Raw genomic sequence first — 18,163 nt, 5'->3', positions numbered from 1 at the left:
AAACATTTCCTAGCAAACCCTGGATGGGAGGCATATTTCACCCATCAACCTCTAAAGTCACAATTGTTTACAGCATTCGTTAGAGTTCTGAAGTTGAAAGCAACGGTTGGTGGAATGTAAACTTAAGAGCAGGAATTTGTTTTATTTGTTTGTTTATTTGTTACTTCATCAATTGATCTATTATTGGTTTTTGTCTTTATATTACAATGGTCATTGTATAAAGTCTTCTGGGGCTGCTCACTTTGCATCTATTCATAAAACTAAGGCATCCTTCCAGTTACTTCAAGACAACAGTTATGTCTTTCCAAGCAAGCTCAACATCCACACTATTTTCAGCTGGTCTGGAGACACTTCAGTGTTTGAGTCATCCTTCTCCAGACGCAGTTGTCCTCTTCAGTGCTCTCCTGAGCCGTAATGCCCAGCATTGACCACCACAACACAACACTGTACATGTGATCTGACTTTTGGTTTGGAGTCATTTTCAGTTGTGTCCTACTCTTTGCCACCCCATTTATTTTGGTGGTGTTTTGTTTTTTTTTTTAACAGATTTTGGTTTGCCATCTGCTTTTCTCAGTCATTTTACAGATAAAGAAACTGAGACAAACAGTTAAGTAACTTGCAGAGGATCATACAGCTAATCATTATCTTAGGCCAAATTTGAGTTCCAGGAAGATTTATCTTTTTTAGGCCCAGTGCTCTATCCACTGCACCACCTAGCTGACCCTGTGCTCTGATCAGGTCAGAGAATAGCTTGATTAGGTGGCTCAAGGAGACAGAACTTTGCACTTGGTATCAGGAAGCCCTGAGTTGGAACAGTGCCTTCAATCCTTACCAGCTGTGATTCTCTGGGCAAGCTACTTATCCCTTTTGAGCTTCTGTTTCCTCATTTGTAAAATGAAGATAATAATGCCACCTACTTCACAAGGCTAGCATTCCCACTTTTTAAAAATAAATGTTATTGGATGACTTTTGTTTTTATATCACAGTCATTTCTAGAAAGAGCCTCTCTTCCTCCAGCAATTGAATCCTTTGTAATAAAAGAAACTATTAGTCAAGCAAAGGGTCAGCTAGTGGTTCTGTGATAGAGTGCTGGGCCTGGAGGCAGGAAGATTCATCTCCCTATATTTAGCCCAAAGTGGATCAGAGGCTAGAATGCACCCAGGACATAGTTTTATGCCCGAGTTATCCTCACTGCCCTTGCTGGGCTCAGTACGCCGGCCACAGTTGTTCGCAACTTCCCATTGGCTCTCCATGCTCCCGCAGTCATATTTCCTACTCACCTTCCTCCCTCTATGCTTCCCCCATTCCCATCCCTCAAGGTCAAGGTCAGTGGAATTCTGGGTAGTGTTCCTTTAAGTCAAACCAGAAACCCTCTGGGAGCTGGGAAGGGGAATGACTGTTAGGCAGCAGTCAGAACTGCTCATCTCTTGCTCTTGTCCAAGCTGAGGGACCAGTGCCTATGATAACTCCGCTTCTTACAGGTATGATATTCTCCTCTAAGTAAAACCAATTTGAAATTTTAGCCTCTATTACCTGAGGACAAGGTGTGACTGAAGATGATTAAGGCTGTATCTCAAAGCTAATGTTAACACCATGCTAAATGATGACCATGTTTTACATGGCTTATATGCAAATGTTTTACATGACTTCATATGGATAATTGAAATATTGTTTTCTCAATGGGTGGGGAAGGGACTGGAGGGAGGAAGAGAATTTGGAACTAGAAAATTGGTTAAATGAATGTTAAAAATTGTCTTTTCCTGTAATTAGGAAAAATAAGATATTTTTTAAAATATTAAAATCAAGTATAATTTTTTAAAAATTAAAATATTTAGTGAGTTTTAATCTGAGAGGCTATATAATGTCCCCTCAGACACACATGATTTTCTCCTCTTTTGGTTTGGGGGTCTGGCACCCATTAAACCAAAAATTCGGAGTATAGTCATAATCTTTCTGAGCCCCCAGTTAGGAAAATTACTAACATCTAGGTGGTTTGGCTGTCTACTTTAGTTTACATTTATATCTCTGTGCAGTTAACCACTAGCTTCTTTGTGGTTAAGGCAAAATTCGGATTACCGGAAGTGTTTGGGTAAGCAGCAGACTATATTACTACATCTGTTGCTAGACAGGCTCTAGAATAGAAGCTAGGGAAAGAACCTTTTCTTGGAACTTTGTTGCGTGTTTGAGGAAGTGGGGATAGCTGGTGGCCTCAACCTGAGCCTCTTGCTTTGAGATGCCCTGGGGACCACTTCCTTTTGTGCCATAGCTCAGTTCTCCTTTTTCTCCTGTCACTGGTTGCCTCTCAGCTGTTAGTCATTTCCAGCTCAGCCCTGGATGTCCCCATTCCTTTTATACTGACCTTCAAAATCTCAAACCTCTCAATTTTCACACTGACCTGCTATAGGATACTCACTGGATTTTGGATCAATATCATTCCTGTTTTTTCAAGGACTTTTCTCACTTAAAGTCTTCGATTGATTAACTGAGACTTGTTCTCACCTTGTTGAGACAGAAAGATATCTTACTCTATGTGGGGTGGGGTGACAATCTATTTACTCAAACATCCCACCCATACACTAACTTATTCGTACAAAGTAAAAGCACAATCTCACTTTACTCAGGTTCAGTTCTGATCAGCAATGAATAAATTCTGAATCTAAAAAAACAAATATAAAGCAGTTGAGGAGGGAAGGGGTGGGGGCCTGGAATTACAAAGGGCTTCCTTAGGATTTCCCTGCAAAGTCTGCCTGGATTTATATTCTTTCTGAACCTCAGCATGCTATATGTTTTGTGGCAGTGAAATGAAGTGGTTTTTATTCTAGCGGGTAGTTTATTTACAAACTTTTTATTCACACATTCCCTTCCCATAGATATCACAATATGAATACACTAAAAACCACTTTTTCTCTTCTTTAATGCCTCTTACTCCCCAAGACAATGCTCACCAACTCCTTCATCATCTTTTCATGCCCGGGGATCCAAATTGAAGGTAATTCTCATAGGCTCCACCCTGTGGCATATAGAATCTTTCCTTCCTTACAGAGGAGATGATCAAAGGTACTTTTTAAATTTACATAAATGACCACATTATTTGAATGAGGGGGACAACTACCAGGCCTTCCTGTCTACCCTGTCATTTCATCTTAAAGTCCATTGGATCATACCATCTTCACTGCTGCTGTGCCCTCCAAACCTCTGGACGCTGTCATCAGGTAACCTGCTGGTGTACCTAAAGGACTCCTGAGCTTTGACATTGGTCCAGGTGTTACCAGACTGAAGTGAGGTCAAATTGTTATTGTAATCAGAGTCATCAGAATCCAGTAGCAAGAGATAGGTCAGGACAACCATCGATGGCCCCTGACGCTGTGAATACTGTTTGATTTGGCAAACTATCTTATTCTGTCTTTGTAGAGATGGAGGAAGAGATGTAGGCTAGACAATTCAGTAAATCTAAGACTAGTTGAATGACCAGGCCCAGACAGTAGGTACAAATGGTTCTCTGTCACCTATCTGTACTGTTTAATATTTAATATTTTCATCAGTGACCTTGATAGGAGGCATAAATGGCAGTTTTGTTAAAAGTGCAGATAGTAGAGAACTAAGAACGACTGCTAATGTGCCGTATAGAAGAGTTGGGATACAAAAAGATGATGACAGAACAAATTGAAAAAGATGGAATTTCATGAAGGATTCCACCCATGTACCTTTCTCATGCCTTATCATGGTAGGAAGATGGCTCCTTTCTGGAAAGCTATATCAATGGAGCACAAGCTCTAGCAGATGCTATTGAATCAGAAAGACTTCACACAGGGTACCATGAGAAGGTGTAGGTCTCTTAACTCAAGTGGAAAGAGGCTCCTTATTTGGTAGGCTAGACACTGACGTATTTCTTATTCACTCTGATTAAGTTATAGAGAGTAGCAATCTTTACCCATTGGGGGAGTACATTCAGTGATGAAATTATCAATCCTTAAAGCATTAAAATAAATACAAAGTCCTATATTTGGGTTCAAATGTGATTTACAAAGCTCCATGACATGTTTTAAGTTGGAACCTTTACCCTGTACATTTTTTATTAATTGAATCTAATCAGCAACTTTCAAGCTCAGTTTTTGACTTGCCCTTCTCTTGAAATACACTGCTATATAAATATTTGCAGATAATTATTAACATATATTTTATTGACTATTCTTTAAATTTTTTAAGGTAAGAGAATGAGTCTTTCCATAGCCTGACAGAATTGTACATAATATAGAGCTGAGTACCTTGACCTCAGTAAATTCTGCTTAACAGTGATGCATGTATGGGTTTAGTAAGACCCAAATTGGACTTCAGCCTCAGATATTTAGCTGTGTGGCCCCAAGCAAGTCATTAAATCTCCCAGTCTCAGTTTCCTCCTCTATAAATGGGGGGAATGATAGTACCCGGTCTCACTGGGTTGTTGTGAGAACCAAAAGAGATTGATGTGTGTAAAGGGCTTTGCAAACCTTAAAGTACTATATGAACCCTAGCGGTTAATATTATTAAAAGATTCAAGTGGGGAAGAATCATTAATATTTCTATTTATAACTATTTTTAAGAAGAACCATTTATTAGATGGAATTAGGCCAGCCTTTGGTCACTTATCAGTAGGTTAAATTATTAAAAGAAATAGTCTGTTGTCATCCCCCTCCAGAACCAAGCATCACTTTCCTGTCATGATAAAGCCTCAGACAGGGATATGACAGGAGGACAGGAGTCCTCCATTGTCATTTGATAAAAGGCAGATAATTATGTTGGATTATGACCCAGAGATCTGGATTCTGACCCTGTTACCGTTGTTCACTCATTCTGACTCTTTCTGAGCCCGTTTGGGATTTTCTTAGCAGAGATACTGGAGTGGTTTGCCATTTCCTTCTCCAATTCATTTTACAGGTGAGCAAACTGGACAAACAAGTTAAATAACTTGCCCAGGGTCATACAGCTAGCAAGTGTCTGAGGCTGGATTTGAGCTCACAAAGATGGATCTTCCTGATTCCTAGCTCCGTGCTCTATCCACTGTGACACCCAGCTGCCCTAGCTAGCTGGAATGTTTAACGTTCCCCAGATGTTAACACCCATCTTGTGTTTATTTTGTATATGTCTTTATAAACTTTTATGTGTAGAAAGTTGTACATGTAGTAGCTGAGTGGCATAGTGGATAGAGCATTGGGCTTGGAATCAGTAGGACCTGAGTTCAAATCCAGCATCAAATATTTACTAGCTGTACGACCCTGGGCAAGTCACTTTGCCTCTGTCTGCCTCAGTTTCCTTAGCTATAAAATGGAGATATTAGCACTTAGCTCCCACCATTGTTGTAAGGATCAAATGAGATAATGTTTGTCAAGTGTTTTAGCACAATGTCCCACATATAGTAGGTACTTATGAAATACTTGTCCCCTTCACTTCCTCCTTCCTGCCTTCACGAGAAGGTAAGCTCCTTGAGAGTACTGGCTGTTTCATTGCTGTCTCTCTACCTTCAATATATTCCTACCACTCTGCATGCAGTACCTGTCACGCAGCATTAGGAATGGGTATAGGGCAATGGTGTCAAACTTAATGGCAACTGACCACTAAACCATACATAGAGATCCCTGCACTGACCTAAAAAAAATCTACTAACATTATCTATTTGCTATTGTATCTTTATTTATTTTGTTAATGATTTCCCAATTACATTTTAATCTGATTTGGGCCCTGTCTGGAGTGTCAATGCCAACTGCTAGTGCAGAGAACTCCCTACACTCATTTTGGCATTGGTTGGCACCTATATTGGTTGGCACCTTCTCTGCCACTTTGTAGATGTTTAATACATGCAGACTAACCAGAGTGACTGGTTCCTTAACACTGGAGTTCACATGATTTTATTTTTGGGTGAACAAAGGATGCTGGGTCTCTTTACCAAGGCATCAATTAAGGTAATCAGACTCCAGAGACTTTTGAATACCCCAGCCATGAAGAAGCTAGATAAGGGTACACCCAGGGGTTAGCAGCATTCTTTTGGTCCTTAGGGCATTTTTTCATTGTCTACATATCCCCTGGTCTTGCCCTTTGGAGAAGGAAGCCTAGTTAAAGCAGATTCTCATTGTACGCCCTTGGTTGATATCCATAGATGTGACTAGGGAGCTACCTTTCAGGACTCTTTCAAAATGTTTGATTGATGGATTCTTATACAAGTTACTCACCTCCACAAACAAGCATATAAATCACTTTAAAACAAAAATTCCTGATGAAATCCAAAGTGAGTATATAGAAAATATGCTAGAAGTCTTGCTGGTGTCACCAACTTTGGTATGTCCCACCAAGAACAAGAGGTCCACGTTGTCTTCCAGTCTAATAATGAACATCAGCTCTCATTAGCTAAGATACTCATATAAGAAGGATATTGGTTGATAAGGATCAAGTTCTTAGGGCAGGATGTAGCCCACAAGACTCCAGGGGGTGACCCAAACCAGAGCAAAATGTAATTGGCAAATATGTAACAAAATAAATAAAAATACAATAGAACATAGATAATGTTAACATGTGGTTTTCTAAGTCAATAAGCATTGGCTTTAAGAATCTTTGTATGGTTTAATAGTCCCCATTTCTATTTGAGTTTGATACCACTACCTTAGAGTATGCTCAGATCTGTTCTTCCTGGTGAGTTATATAGTACGTGTGCAGATATTCTCCACCTACTTTCAATACAACATATGATTTTTAGCTATAGGTGATTGCATAGTTGGTACAATGTGAGATGAAGTCTTCTGATTGGCTTTGGGGCAGGAAGATCAGATGACTTGGGAGTATTAAACCAGAACTGAGTTTGAATTCAAAAGGGACAAGCTGCTGATCCTTCACTCTTTTCCTTTCTAAAATGAGCCATGAAATGCTAGGTAAACAGAAGGGTGGCTTCCTTATCCCCCACTGAACTGATGAATTCATGATCAAAGGATACTTCATTTGTGTTCATTCTTTCCAAATCAAAGATGAAAGTACATTCCAAGATGGATACATCCAAGAGTTCTACCAGGAATTCCACCAGGAGATCCTAAGTTTCTTCCAGGGTCATTGGAAGTCCCACTAGTGAGTGGAGAAAGCAGTAGAGTCTTCTGGAGCAGAAGTGGCAGAAAACAGAGAAGGTGGCTATAAACTAATGTGGGATGACAGTTACTAAGGACGGTTGTGGTTTCAGGGATGATGAACTATTGTGATAAAGAGAAATATTGGCTATGGACTCTTGAAAATCATTGATCATTAGAGCCCAGGAGAGAACTGCACTTACAGGAAACCTCATGAGGACTCCACAAAGGGAGGAAAAGACTTTCAGGGCTAGGAGTCAAGAGGCACCTATTTGTCACATGTGGTCTCTACATGTGCCTCATTACCACTATACTTTAAGTTTGACCTCTCTCTTCCTAGGAAACTTCTGTGTGCAAAGGAAGGATGTGCCACTGATTTGACAAAATTATTTTATAACAACAACTCTTCTTAAATCTTTCCAGTAAAATCTTTTTTTCTAAACACTGATAGAGTCCAATTGATTGATCAATAATAGGAAACATGCCAGTGGGGGCTCAGGAGTGACAGTGTTAGCAAACCTAGTGCTGAGGTCCAAGTTTGCTCCTACAACCTTGAGGAGAGTACTAGAAGTAACTGCCTTCTGGATAACCAATCTGGCCATTTGAGTGGGAATTGGGAGGGTGAGCCCAAAGAGTATATTATATTAATTTTCTACCACTGGCTGAAGGAACCATCCCATGTTGTCAATAAGTGATATTGTCTAGGAAGAAATAATGCATCTAATTTGCCACTTTGTCAGAGAGGTAGCAATTGATATTCAATCCTTCAAACTTTTCACACTTTGGGTTGCAAATATGAAGTGGAATTTCTTTACCCTTGATACACACACACACACACACACACACACACGGAGGGGGATCAACCTAGTCCAAAGAGAGATAGAACAAGTGATAAATTGCACAGCTGTGCCCCAAGTCCAGGAGATGTCGATAAATGGTATTGCTTCTCTGCTTCCACACTCCTTTACCACCCTGCACTAGAATCCATACTTACCTTCAGATATGACCCCTTTTGTAGAGCCCTAGACTCCTCCTCCATCTACCACCCCTGGATAATATGGAAGGGGCAGCTCCTCATTAGATATTAGTACCCTCTTCCCATCGTGCAGGTAGGAGGCTCAGTGGATAGGCACTGGACCTGCATTCAGCTCTAGCTTCAGATATTTTTATATGTTGTTTCCCCCAACAGAATGTAAGCTGCTTATGCAAGGATCTTAGATAACTCCAAAAGACTCATGATGGAAAATGCTACCCACATCCGGAAAAAGAACCATGGAGTCTCAGTGCAGATGGAAGCACACCATCTGATCTCATTTTTGATACTGCTGTTGTTTCTTCTTTCTCGTGCTTTCTCCCATTGGTTCTACTTCTTTCCAACATGACTCATGCGAAAATATGTTTAATATGAATGCATATGCATAGCCTACGTCAGATTTAGGGTTGAGGTTGCATGCCATCTTGGGGAGCAGGGAGGGAAAGAAGGGGGAGAAAATTTAGAACTCAAAATCTAATGGAAGTGAATGTTGAAAACTAAAAATTAATGAATTATTTTTTAAAAAAAACGTAAGCTGAGGGCAGGGACCACTTCATTTTTCCCTCGTAAGGAAGTATTAAATGTGTACAGTATTAGACTTGGAGTCATAAAGATCCGAGTTCAAATTCTGCCTCAGACACTCACCAGCTACAGGACCCTATGCAAGTCATTTACTTGCCATAATGCTGGCACCTTCTGTCTGTTGATTATCTCCAATTTGTCCTATCTATAGGGGTAGCAAGGTGGCACATGGATAAAGTTCTGGGTTTGGAGTCATGAAGATCTGAGTTTACATGCAGCCTCAGACACTTACTAGCTTTGTGACCCTAGACAAGTTACTTAACTTCTATTTGCCTCAGTTTCCTTATCTGTAAAATAGGGATAATAATACCATCTACCTTTTGGATTGTTGTGAGAATCAAGTGACTTAGTCATTGTAAAGCAGTTAGCACAGTGCCTGGAACATAGTAGGATGATAATGATGATGACGATGTTTGTGTATAGCTGTTTGTGTGTTATCTCTTCCATTAAACTATGAGCCCCTTGAGACCTTTTTTCAGTTCCCTAGTGCTTACTTAGCCTGACTGGCTGACAATTGTCGGGGGGGGGGGGGAAGTGTTAAGAAATGAACTAGGGGCCTGCATGATAATGGTCTAGTTGGGAGAGAGACAGGTTGCAAACTGGGCAGCTGGAGATGAACAGAGGTATCAGCAGATCCATCTTCAGCCCTGGGATCATCTAGGAGTACTCTCCAGCTAGAAAGAAAGACTGAACTTATGTTTCTGTTGCAGAACTCATGACTTTGGAGGACCCTGAGTCCCAGTCTACTCTGGGGAGGATGTGGGAGAAACATGGATCATGCTATTTTCATAATTTTGATATTTACTTCTGTCTTAACTAATTATTAACTATTTCATAGAACTGTAGAATTTGGTATTTGGAAGGGACCTGCCTCATTGGCTTCCAAGGCCAACCTATGCATGAAAAGAATCTCTCCTAAAACAGACCTCGCAAGGGGTCCTCCAGCCTCTGCTTGAAGACTTCTGAAAGAGGAGAGCACATCCCTTATTGGGCTGGCCCATCCCACTTTGGAACAGCTCCAATTATCAGGAAAGCTTTTCTTGGCTCCAAACCTCAACTGGCCTAAGGGATTTCTGTGGATTGTTTCTAGCTGAGTCTCTGGGGACTCTGCTCTGGATTTTCTGTGAGATAATGATTAGAACAAACCTATTTTTTCTTCCACATGATGGCTCTTTGGATACTTTTAGACAACTATCATGATTATGAGTATTCTTTCCTCCACGCAAAACCTGCAAGGTTCCTTTAACCAATGTGATATTTTAAAAATTTGAGAGACATAATTTCTGGGTAATTGAATTATTTTATTAATAAGACTAGCATGTTATTAATAAAAGAGTTCATTGGCATCCTCAAATGCCACAGACCCCTTCTGGTGGTGGGCTCACAGCCCTTGGAAGAGCAGGTGTTTCTGAGGATGGCTCAACTCTGATTGGTTAACAGTTAATGAGAGAATGAATATTACAATGAGATATGGGTTATATTCCAATGAGGGTTTTGAGTTAAGAGACCTGAATCACCCAAGGCTTGGTCAAAGAGACTTATCAATTTCCATATCACCTGTCTGACCAAAGGGAGAATCCACATCTTCCCAGACTTGCCTGAGTGAACAAGATGAGTGGCAATCTTCATGTCACATTGACTTAAGACTTTTCTTCAGCATTCTTTCAGTGCTCTTCTATGCATGGTGAGGGGCAGTGAGGTGACGCAGTGGATAGAGCTCAGAGCCTCTTCCTGAATTCAAGTCTGGCCTTAGACACTTCCTCGTGACCCTGGGCAAGTCACTTAACTGTGTTTGCCTCAGCTCCTCATCTGCAAAATGACCTTGAGAAGGAAATGGCAAACCACTTCAGTTTCTCTGCCAAGAAGACCCAAAATGGGGTCACAGAGAGTTGGACACAACTACAATTTGACTCAACAACAACCATGTATGGTGAGCCGTCAGAAACTGAGTTACATTCAGAAATTCCCAGTTTGGGACCTGGGTGGAGGTAAATGAGTCAACACAGGCATATTACCATAAAGACAGCAATAATAACCAGCATTTATATAGTACTTACAAAATACTTCACTTATGTTATCTCATTTGATCCTCACAAAAACCCTGTGAGGTAGGTTATTTATCTCATTTTAAGCTGCCCAAAAAAATGTTCTTCCAATTCAAACCCAAACTCAAGCAAATTCATAGAGGAAGGATGCTTGAGCTACCCCAGGGCTCCCCCTCATTCCTCATAAAAGCAGAGCTGGTGGACAAGGAATCATTCATTATTTGTCTATTTTTTCCCCCTTTGCTATGAATTCTCCTTCTCCAGCTGAATTAGCCTCTACCCACAGCCACTGTTGTCTCACATTTGGTCCAAAGCACTTGGATGCCCAGCTCCCTTTTTGTTTATTTCTTTCTCTAGTCATGGAAGACCTCTGCCTCTACCATGAAAGTGTCCAACTGGATTAAAATGCTGCCCAGTAAACCTAGAATTAATTGAGCTCAGCTCCCCTCTCCCTTCCTTTGCTAACTCCTAGGGAGCTGCTGGATTATCTTAAATCTCATCATTATGACCAGATGTTCTAATCCGGCTCTAGATTTCAGGCAGAAGGATAGCATTCAAACTCCCAGGAAGCTTACCTAATTTATCAGGAAATAAATTATTATGATGATAATATTATATGAAAATATACTTTATTGACTTTAAAAACAACTGTGACATGATCACCCAGGTGACTTTCTTCTTGATTCTGAAATATGTCTGCCAGTTTTTAAGATCCATCCAGAAGCTAGTCAGCTCTACCAGAACTACAGACTAACTTCGGTAGTTCCTGGATTTGACAGCTCACCAATATCAAGCAGAGGTATTCTGGTAAATGTTTAACAACTGACTCTCTGGGAAAAAACAAACCAACCAAGAATACACTTTAAAAATTTCTTTTATATTTTTCCCAATTACATGCAAAAACAATTTTTAACACACACTAAATTTTTCTTTAATTTAAAAATTTTTTTAAATGTTCAAATTCTGCCGTTTCCTTCCTTCCCTGCCCCCTCCTTGAGAAGGCGAGCACATTGGCATACGTTATACATGTGCAGTTATGTAAAGCCTATTTCCTTATTAGTCATGTTGTAAAAAGACAGACCAAAAAAAGAACACAAAAAACGTTTTAAAAAAAGTATGCTTTGATTTGCATCTAGACTCCATGAGTTCTTTCTCTAGAGATAGCATTTTTCATCATAAATCTTTCAGAATTACAAGAACAAACTTTTAAATTTAATTTATCTTATTAATATTTTTCCATCACTTTCTCAAGTCTAGACAATCAGCAAAACAATAAGTCAAACCCTGAAAAAGCCTTTGAATGTTTTCAAATGCTCACACTGGAAATGTAACAATTGTTTCTGTGCAGTGGAGCTAACCACACTGTTAGGTTTTACCTTGTTTTCTACTCAGGAGGAGAATTAAAACCAGAGCCTTTGGCAAATGCACCAACCGAGGATAATCAGGCCCTTTGACTACATCAACATGTGTAAAGTCAGGAAGGATTGCTTAAAAATCCCTTTGACCTCAGGAGTTTGTATGGTGTCACTCATTGATTATTTCTGCTTCCATGGGTCCTATCCTCTGGATAGTCAACTTGATTGCCACACTTTCTTCTGACTCCCAAGTCCAACATGCCTCCCATCATCCATACTGTCTCTCATAAACTTGACATGTTTCTATTAATGTGAAATTAGAATTCTTTGGCAGGCACAAGTGCCTTACTTGGAAGGCTAAAACCAGACCCACTTCTATAAATAGAATATATAATATAATAATAAATAAATAGAATCCTCCACATCTTTCAAAGCCCAGTTTAAAGCCTACTTTCTTTGTGAAGTTTTTCTTGTCCACCTCAGTCCACAATAGCCATGGCGCTATTTCCTCCCTCTGAACTCCTGTAGGATTCATTGTCCGTTTCTCGTTTGTACCAACCATTTGGCACGTTGTAGCTTTCCTTTGATGTCCTGGCTACCCTATTAGATCATAACCTCCCTGAGAGTCAGAACCATATTGGTCACTGGAGTCCAACTGTATTGAATTCCTCATTCATCTACGTCTTTTTCTTCTATACACTTTAGGTGGAGGCTAGCTCAGTGCCTTGTGGGGCTCAGTACACATTTGATTTATAAAAGGAGACAATTCACACATGAATGAGTTGATAACAAATATTTAAACTGGACCTAAATTAATAGATTTCCTTGTTGGTTTTCCGTAGACCAAACAATGAAGGAAGAACACCCTTGTTGTCATTCAGTTGTGTTTGATTCTTCATGATGTCATTTTGGCAAAGATACTGGAATGGTTTGCCATTTACTTCTCCAGTTCATTTTACAGATAAAGAAACTGAGAAAACAGAGTTAAGTGTACTGCCCAGGGTCACATAGCTAGGAAGTGTCTGAGGCCAAATTTGAATTCAGGTCCTCCTAACCCCAGACCCAACATTCCTGACACTAGACCACCTAGACACCCTTGAATATACCTTATCTTTGTGAAATCTGAACATAACAAATCTAAACTCTTCAAGAATTTGCTTTTTAAGAATTCTGCCTCCCTTCCTCTTCCAATTTCTGAGCATTTGTGTTAAGTGAACAAGTATATCTTTGGTCATAACTTGCCATCAGAATCTGGAGTACTCGGGCCAAAATGAAAAGAGAAATAATGCCCTTGTATTTCTTCATTCATTTGGTCTTTGCCTTGGGCATGCTAGAGACTGGAGGAATGTTCCTGTCCAAAGGAGTGGTGCTCCAGCTTTTCACTCCCAGAATCCATTCTCTCTTACAACAAGGAATCAGGACACACTGAATATTTATTTTGGCACAGGCAGAAGACTGGCATATGTACTATCTCTCTTCAATAATTTTTGTGGCATTATTCAAGATCAGTCATGCTTTGAAGTTAGTGTGTTTGAGTATTAAGCAAATTTTGTTTATACTGTAACTACTACAGGGGGAGAAGCATTCCTAGAACATATCCAGAGTTGCCCTTCCTGGTTCTAGACCATGTGGGAACTTTGGGCCCTTGTTTTTGACCATGGTTCAGCCCAGTGCTGGGACAACATAGCAATTGGGATATGACATAGCAGATCCTGAGTGGTCCCTTGGTCCTAATCTTGTCAGCTGGTAGTGGGGAGGAGGGTGGAGTTGGGCCCTGTGCCAGTTAAAAGAAGAGGCAACCCCTGTTCAGTTCTTTGTCTGAACTCTCCAGTATGGTCGATTGTGGTCTCCATCTCTAGACTCCCCATGCTGGGACATAGGAAGATGGGCAGCAGATTTTTCCCCCACCTCCAAATTCCTCCCAGCCCCTGAGCCTAGACTTAACTAGTAATCTTGCTCCTGGGCCCCTGTTTTTCCTTTCCACTTTGTGTTTCTTTCCTGGAGTAGGTGATCAAACATATTGGGGTTTCGGGGGGAGGGAGAGAATGTATCTAGATTTGGAGATAAGAGTTCAAGGGGGCAGGGAAGGAGTCCCCAGGAGCTATCCCAATATTCTTGGAGAGGATGTCCACTGACAAGGGGCTTGACTCAAGGCTAATGGCTTTATTAATAGACATATATAGTCAATCACTTCATCAATAAACATTTATCAAATGCCTACCTTGTGCCAGGCACTGTGCCAAGCACTGGGGATACAAAAATAGGTAAAAGTCAGTCCCTGCTTTGAAGGAACTTACAGTCTAATGAGGGAGACAATACGCTAACAACTGTGTACAAATGATCTATAGACAGGATAAGTTGGAAATAATCAACAGAGGGAAGGCACTGGAATTAGAAGGTCTTGGAAAAGGCAGGCATTTAGATGGTACAGAGTAGAGGAAAAAAAGGAAGGGAAGGGCATTTGTTAAACACCTACTATTTGCCAGGTCCTGTGCTAATCGCTTTACAAATATTATCTCATTTAAGTGGAATATCTAACTAGCAGTCTTACAAACTGCTGTATGTTGTAATGAAGGTTTTAGAGGTCACATGGTGCTGTGGAAAGAAGGCTGGATTTGGAGACTGAAGACAAATTCAAATACTGATTCTTCCACTTACTCCCTCTGTGACCTTGGGCAAGTCCCCTAACCACTCAGATGGCTCAGTTTCTTCATTTGTAAAATGAGAAGTTTGCCACAGTAAAGTCCACATGGCTCCTCTTCCTAAACAAATAAAGGAAAAAACAAGATCCAGCATCTTTCAGGCCTGTGGCTAGGGATAGAATTCTTAATCAAATAGGGGATAAATGAGATCAGTCAAGGTACAGATATTTGATGCCATGTGCCTGGTGCTATCGTAAGGGATACAAATAGGAAAAAGATAGTCCACAGTCCCTATCTTCAAGGAACTTACAATGTAATGGGGGAAGTCAACACAGAAAGGAAGCTGAAAGGGGGAAAGAGGAAGGGAAGGTATCTAAGAAGAATGGAGTCCATTCCAAAGGCATGCACAGTAGGGAATGAAGAGACGGCTGTCCCGGAATCTCTCTTTAAATGGAGGCTTTGGAAAGAGTTCTTTGCTTCATTCTCCAACTTTCTGTAAGAAACTATAAAATTGACAATTTTGACTACATGAAATTTAAAAAAGCTTTTGCACAAATAAAATCTATGAAGAAAACATAAGGGAAATGACAAAGTGGGAAAATGTGTGTGAGTGTGTGTGTATGTGTGAGTGTGTGTGTGTGTGTGTGTGTGTGTGTGTGCAGCTAGGTGGCATAATAAATAAAGCACCAGGTCTAGTGCCAGGGAGACCTGAGTTCAAATCCACCCTCAGACACTTACTAGCTTTGTGGCTCTGGGCAAGTTCCATACACATATATATACATACACACATATGTACATACACAGATATTACTATATCTTGAAGGTTTGTAAAGACAAATTGAGAGAAACATTGACTGTAGATCTAGAAAGGCACCAATTCTCAGAGCCCAGCAGAAAGCTACATCCTTGGGGAACATCATAAAGTCTCTGAGAAGGGAGAGAAAGAACTCTCAGAGCCAGGAGTCAGGAGGGTGTCCCTTTGTCATGAGTGTGGTTCTCTACTTTAAACTTGAGCTCACTCTCCCCAGGGACTTTGTATATGCAAGGAGAGAGTATAGCCCTCTTTTGGGGGACTGTTTTGTGACTACTCTTAGTGGGATACCCTTTCAGTAAATACTATTTGTAAAAGTTAACAGTTCAACTGGTTGACCAATAGTGGATAGCAAACTGGATAGAGGCATATGAGCGATAGTACTAGAAACCACAGGGATTCTCAAGGTTGCCCCTAGACAAAAGAAGTAGTTAGCATCCACTTTGGGTATCTATTTTGTTTCCAATTCTTTGGAACTACAAAAAGTGGTGTTATAAAAATTTTTGTGCATGTGGATAATGCTTTTCTTTTTGTCATGGATTTTTTTCTGTCATTGACACCTCCCCCCACTCCCCAGGGTCAAAGGGTAAGGACATTTTAGCCACTCTCTTAGCATGATTCCAAGCTGGGTACCAGAACCGTCAGACCAATTCCTATGGTTCATCAGTCATCTCTTGAAGTCAGTTCAGTCCACTTTTTCTCCCTTTCATTTTCTGATTTATATGGCTCTCTGTTTCACAGGCTCTTAGTCTGGTCACTCCAGGGCCACATCATCTGCCTTCTACCCACAGTCTCTAACACATCCATAAAGACAGAACTGGTGCCCCGCCCATGGGCCTCCCCAGGTGAAAAGGAACTGGGATACTTGGGTACAAAGTGGGAGGGAGAACACCCTATTCACCTTGCTCTGAACCTGATTCGATGCCAAAGAGCTCTGCCCAAACCGCATGAAAAGGAGGAAACAAGGAGCTGGCCTTCTCACCCATCCTAGAGCCGCTGCCTCCAGACCAAAGAGCTTGCTTCCTTATCCGTGGCCCCAGTTTCAGAGCCAGTCACTGTGACTCAGCAGAATCCCAGGCCCAGACAACCAAACGGATTCTCTCGGCTCTTTTAAAAACCTTATTTTATCCTTTGTTATTAACGTCCGTCATTTCCCTGAAAACATCCCTCCCTCCGCCCTTTCCTCCAGAGAGCCATCCCTAGCAACAATGCATCAAAAAGAAAGGGAAAAAAAAACAATAAAAAAATTAGGAAAATCAACGGAGAGTTATGTCCATTTCCTTTCCAGAGTGACAGTTTTGGAGGCTGGGGATACGGGTCACTTCTACCCGTATTCTGGGACACCGGAGAAGCGCCACAGGGCGCTGGCACAGACGTTCCTTAATGTCCCAGGCTGGTCCTGAGCGGAGACAATGTCATCCCAAGGTAGAAAGGCATGATCCCCATCCAGAACCCTGCTGCCCTGATCACTAACCTGGGACCACTCCACACACACAGACACACACAGCTAATCTAGGATTACCCACCCAGCTACCAAGATCATTCATACACAACTCCCACCCCCCAGCCTGCCAACTAACCCAGGAACACCCCCCCTTCCAACTAATCCAAGAGTTCCGTCTTTCCCTCTGCCCTTCCCCTTCCCTCTGTCCCCGTCTCCTTCTCCTCTCTTGTCTTTCCCCCACCCTTTCCTTTTCCCTCTCTGTGCCCCCTTTCCTTTCTTCTCTTTTTTCCTCTACTCCCCCCCCCCCCCCACCCCCACACACACCATCTTCCTCACCACCCCTCTGTCCCGGGATAATCCCGCCCACTAAACACTAGGGAATATTCTCTGCCCGCTCCTCCCCCTGGATTTCCTACTCTAAGTGGCTGAGGACACCGAGCTATAAAGGGCCTGGAGGCATCGACTGCCTTAAACTTAGCGTAGAGTAGAAGCTGCTCGCTGCCTGGGTCGGGATTCTCGGCCGCGGCTCCTTTGGTCAATCGGAGGGTCTCTGGAAGCTGCTGCGCCCCGCCCTGCAGGACTGATGGCCGGTGAGTGTCTCCCCTGCCCTCCCTTTCCCTCCCGATCCTGCCCTGGGCAGCACTTCCTCCCCTCCCACAGACTTCACCAAGTTCCCCAAGGATGAAACTTTCTGCTGGACTCTGAGGACTGATGCCTTTCTAGGTCTGGAGTCAACATTTCTCTCAATTTGTCTTTGCAAACCTTTAAGGTACATTAATATGTGCATGTACACATGAGTATGTACATATATGTACATATATATCTTGGAGGTGAGTGTATATATATACATATTTGCATACATATGAGTGTATACACACACACACACATACACACACACACACATAGTTCAGTGGGTTTTCACTTATGTCTAACTCTTCATGACCCCCCCTCACTTGGAAAGTCAGCCCTCCCATAAAGCGGCATGCCCAGGTGAGCCGTGCCCTTTCTCCTTTACCTGGGCTAACCTGGCATTATTTAAGTCTGTCACACCCTTCTCTGTCATTCCAGCCTAAACTTTCAAAATAAAGCATTAAAGGAATGGGCTGCCAGAAGTATTTAATCATCCATGGATGATCCATGATTTTTCTGTTTCTTCTCATACAATCTCA

At 41.5% G+C, this 18,163-nt stretch overlaps 1 protein-coding gene and 1 long non-coding RNA gene across 3 annotated transcripts in view; one reads left to right on the top strand and one right to left on the bottom strand.

Annotated features, from left to right (window-relative positions):
- Nucleotides 1-1,374: 1,374 nt before the first annotated feature.
- Nucleotides 1,375-18,163, top strand: part of NQO1 (NAD(P)H quinone dehydrogenase 1) — a 37,954-nt gene continuing 21,165 nt past the window's right edge. The window contains exons 1-2 of one of the 2 annotated variants that reach the window (XM_072636453.1): nucleotides 1,408-1,481; nucleotides 16,839-17,584. In XM_072636453.1, the coding sequence (XP_072492554.1) occupies nucleotides 17,578-17,584 (7 nt within the window). In that variant the 5' untranslated portion in view covers nucleotides 1,408-1,481; nucleotides 16,839-17,577. Of the gene's footprint in view, nucleotides 1,482-16,838; nucleotides 17,585-18,163 lie in introns of both variants that reach the window. The other variant, XM_072636452.1, reaches the window with a different exon arrangement.
- LOC140521433 (uncharacterized) lies at nucleotides 12,876-16,845 on the bottom strand. The gene is made up of 2 exons (XR_011972929.1): nucleotides 16,452-16,845; nucleotides 12,876-15,242 (listed from the first exon to the last, which is right to left on the bottom strand). It is a non-coding gene; the product is annotated as an uncharacterized lncRNA (long non-coding RNA).

The sequence above is a fragment of the Notamacropus eugenii genome, chromosome 1, assembly GCF_028372415.1.
Source record: "Notamacropus eugenii isolate mMacEug1 chromosome 1, mMacEug1.pri_v2, whole genome shotgun sequence".
Lineage (NCBI taxonomy): Eukaryota > Metazoa > Chordata > Mammalia > Diprotodontia > Macropodidae > Notamacropus > Notamacropus eugenii.
The sequence above is the reverse complement of the archived record's forward strand: the minus strand, read 5'-3'. Positions and strand labels throughout refer to the sequence as shown.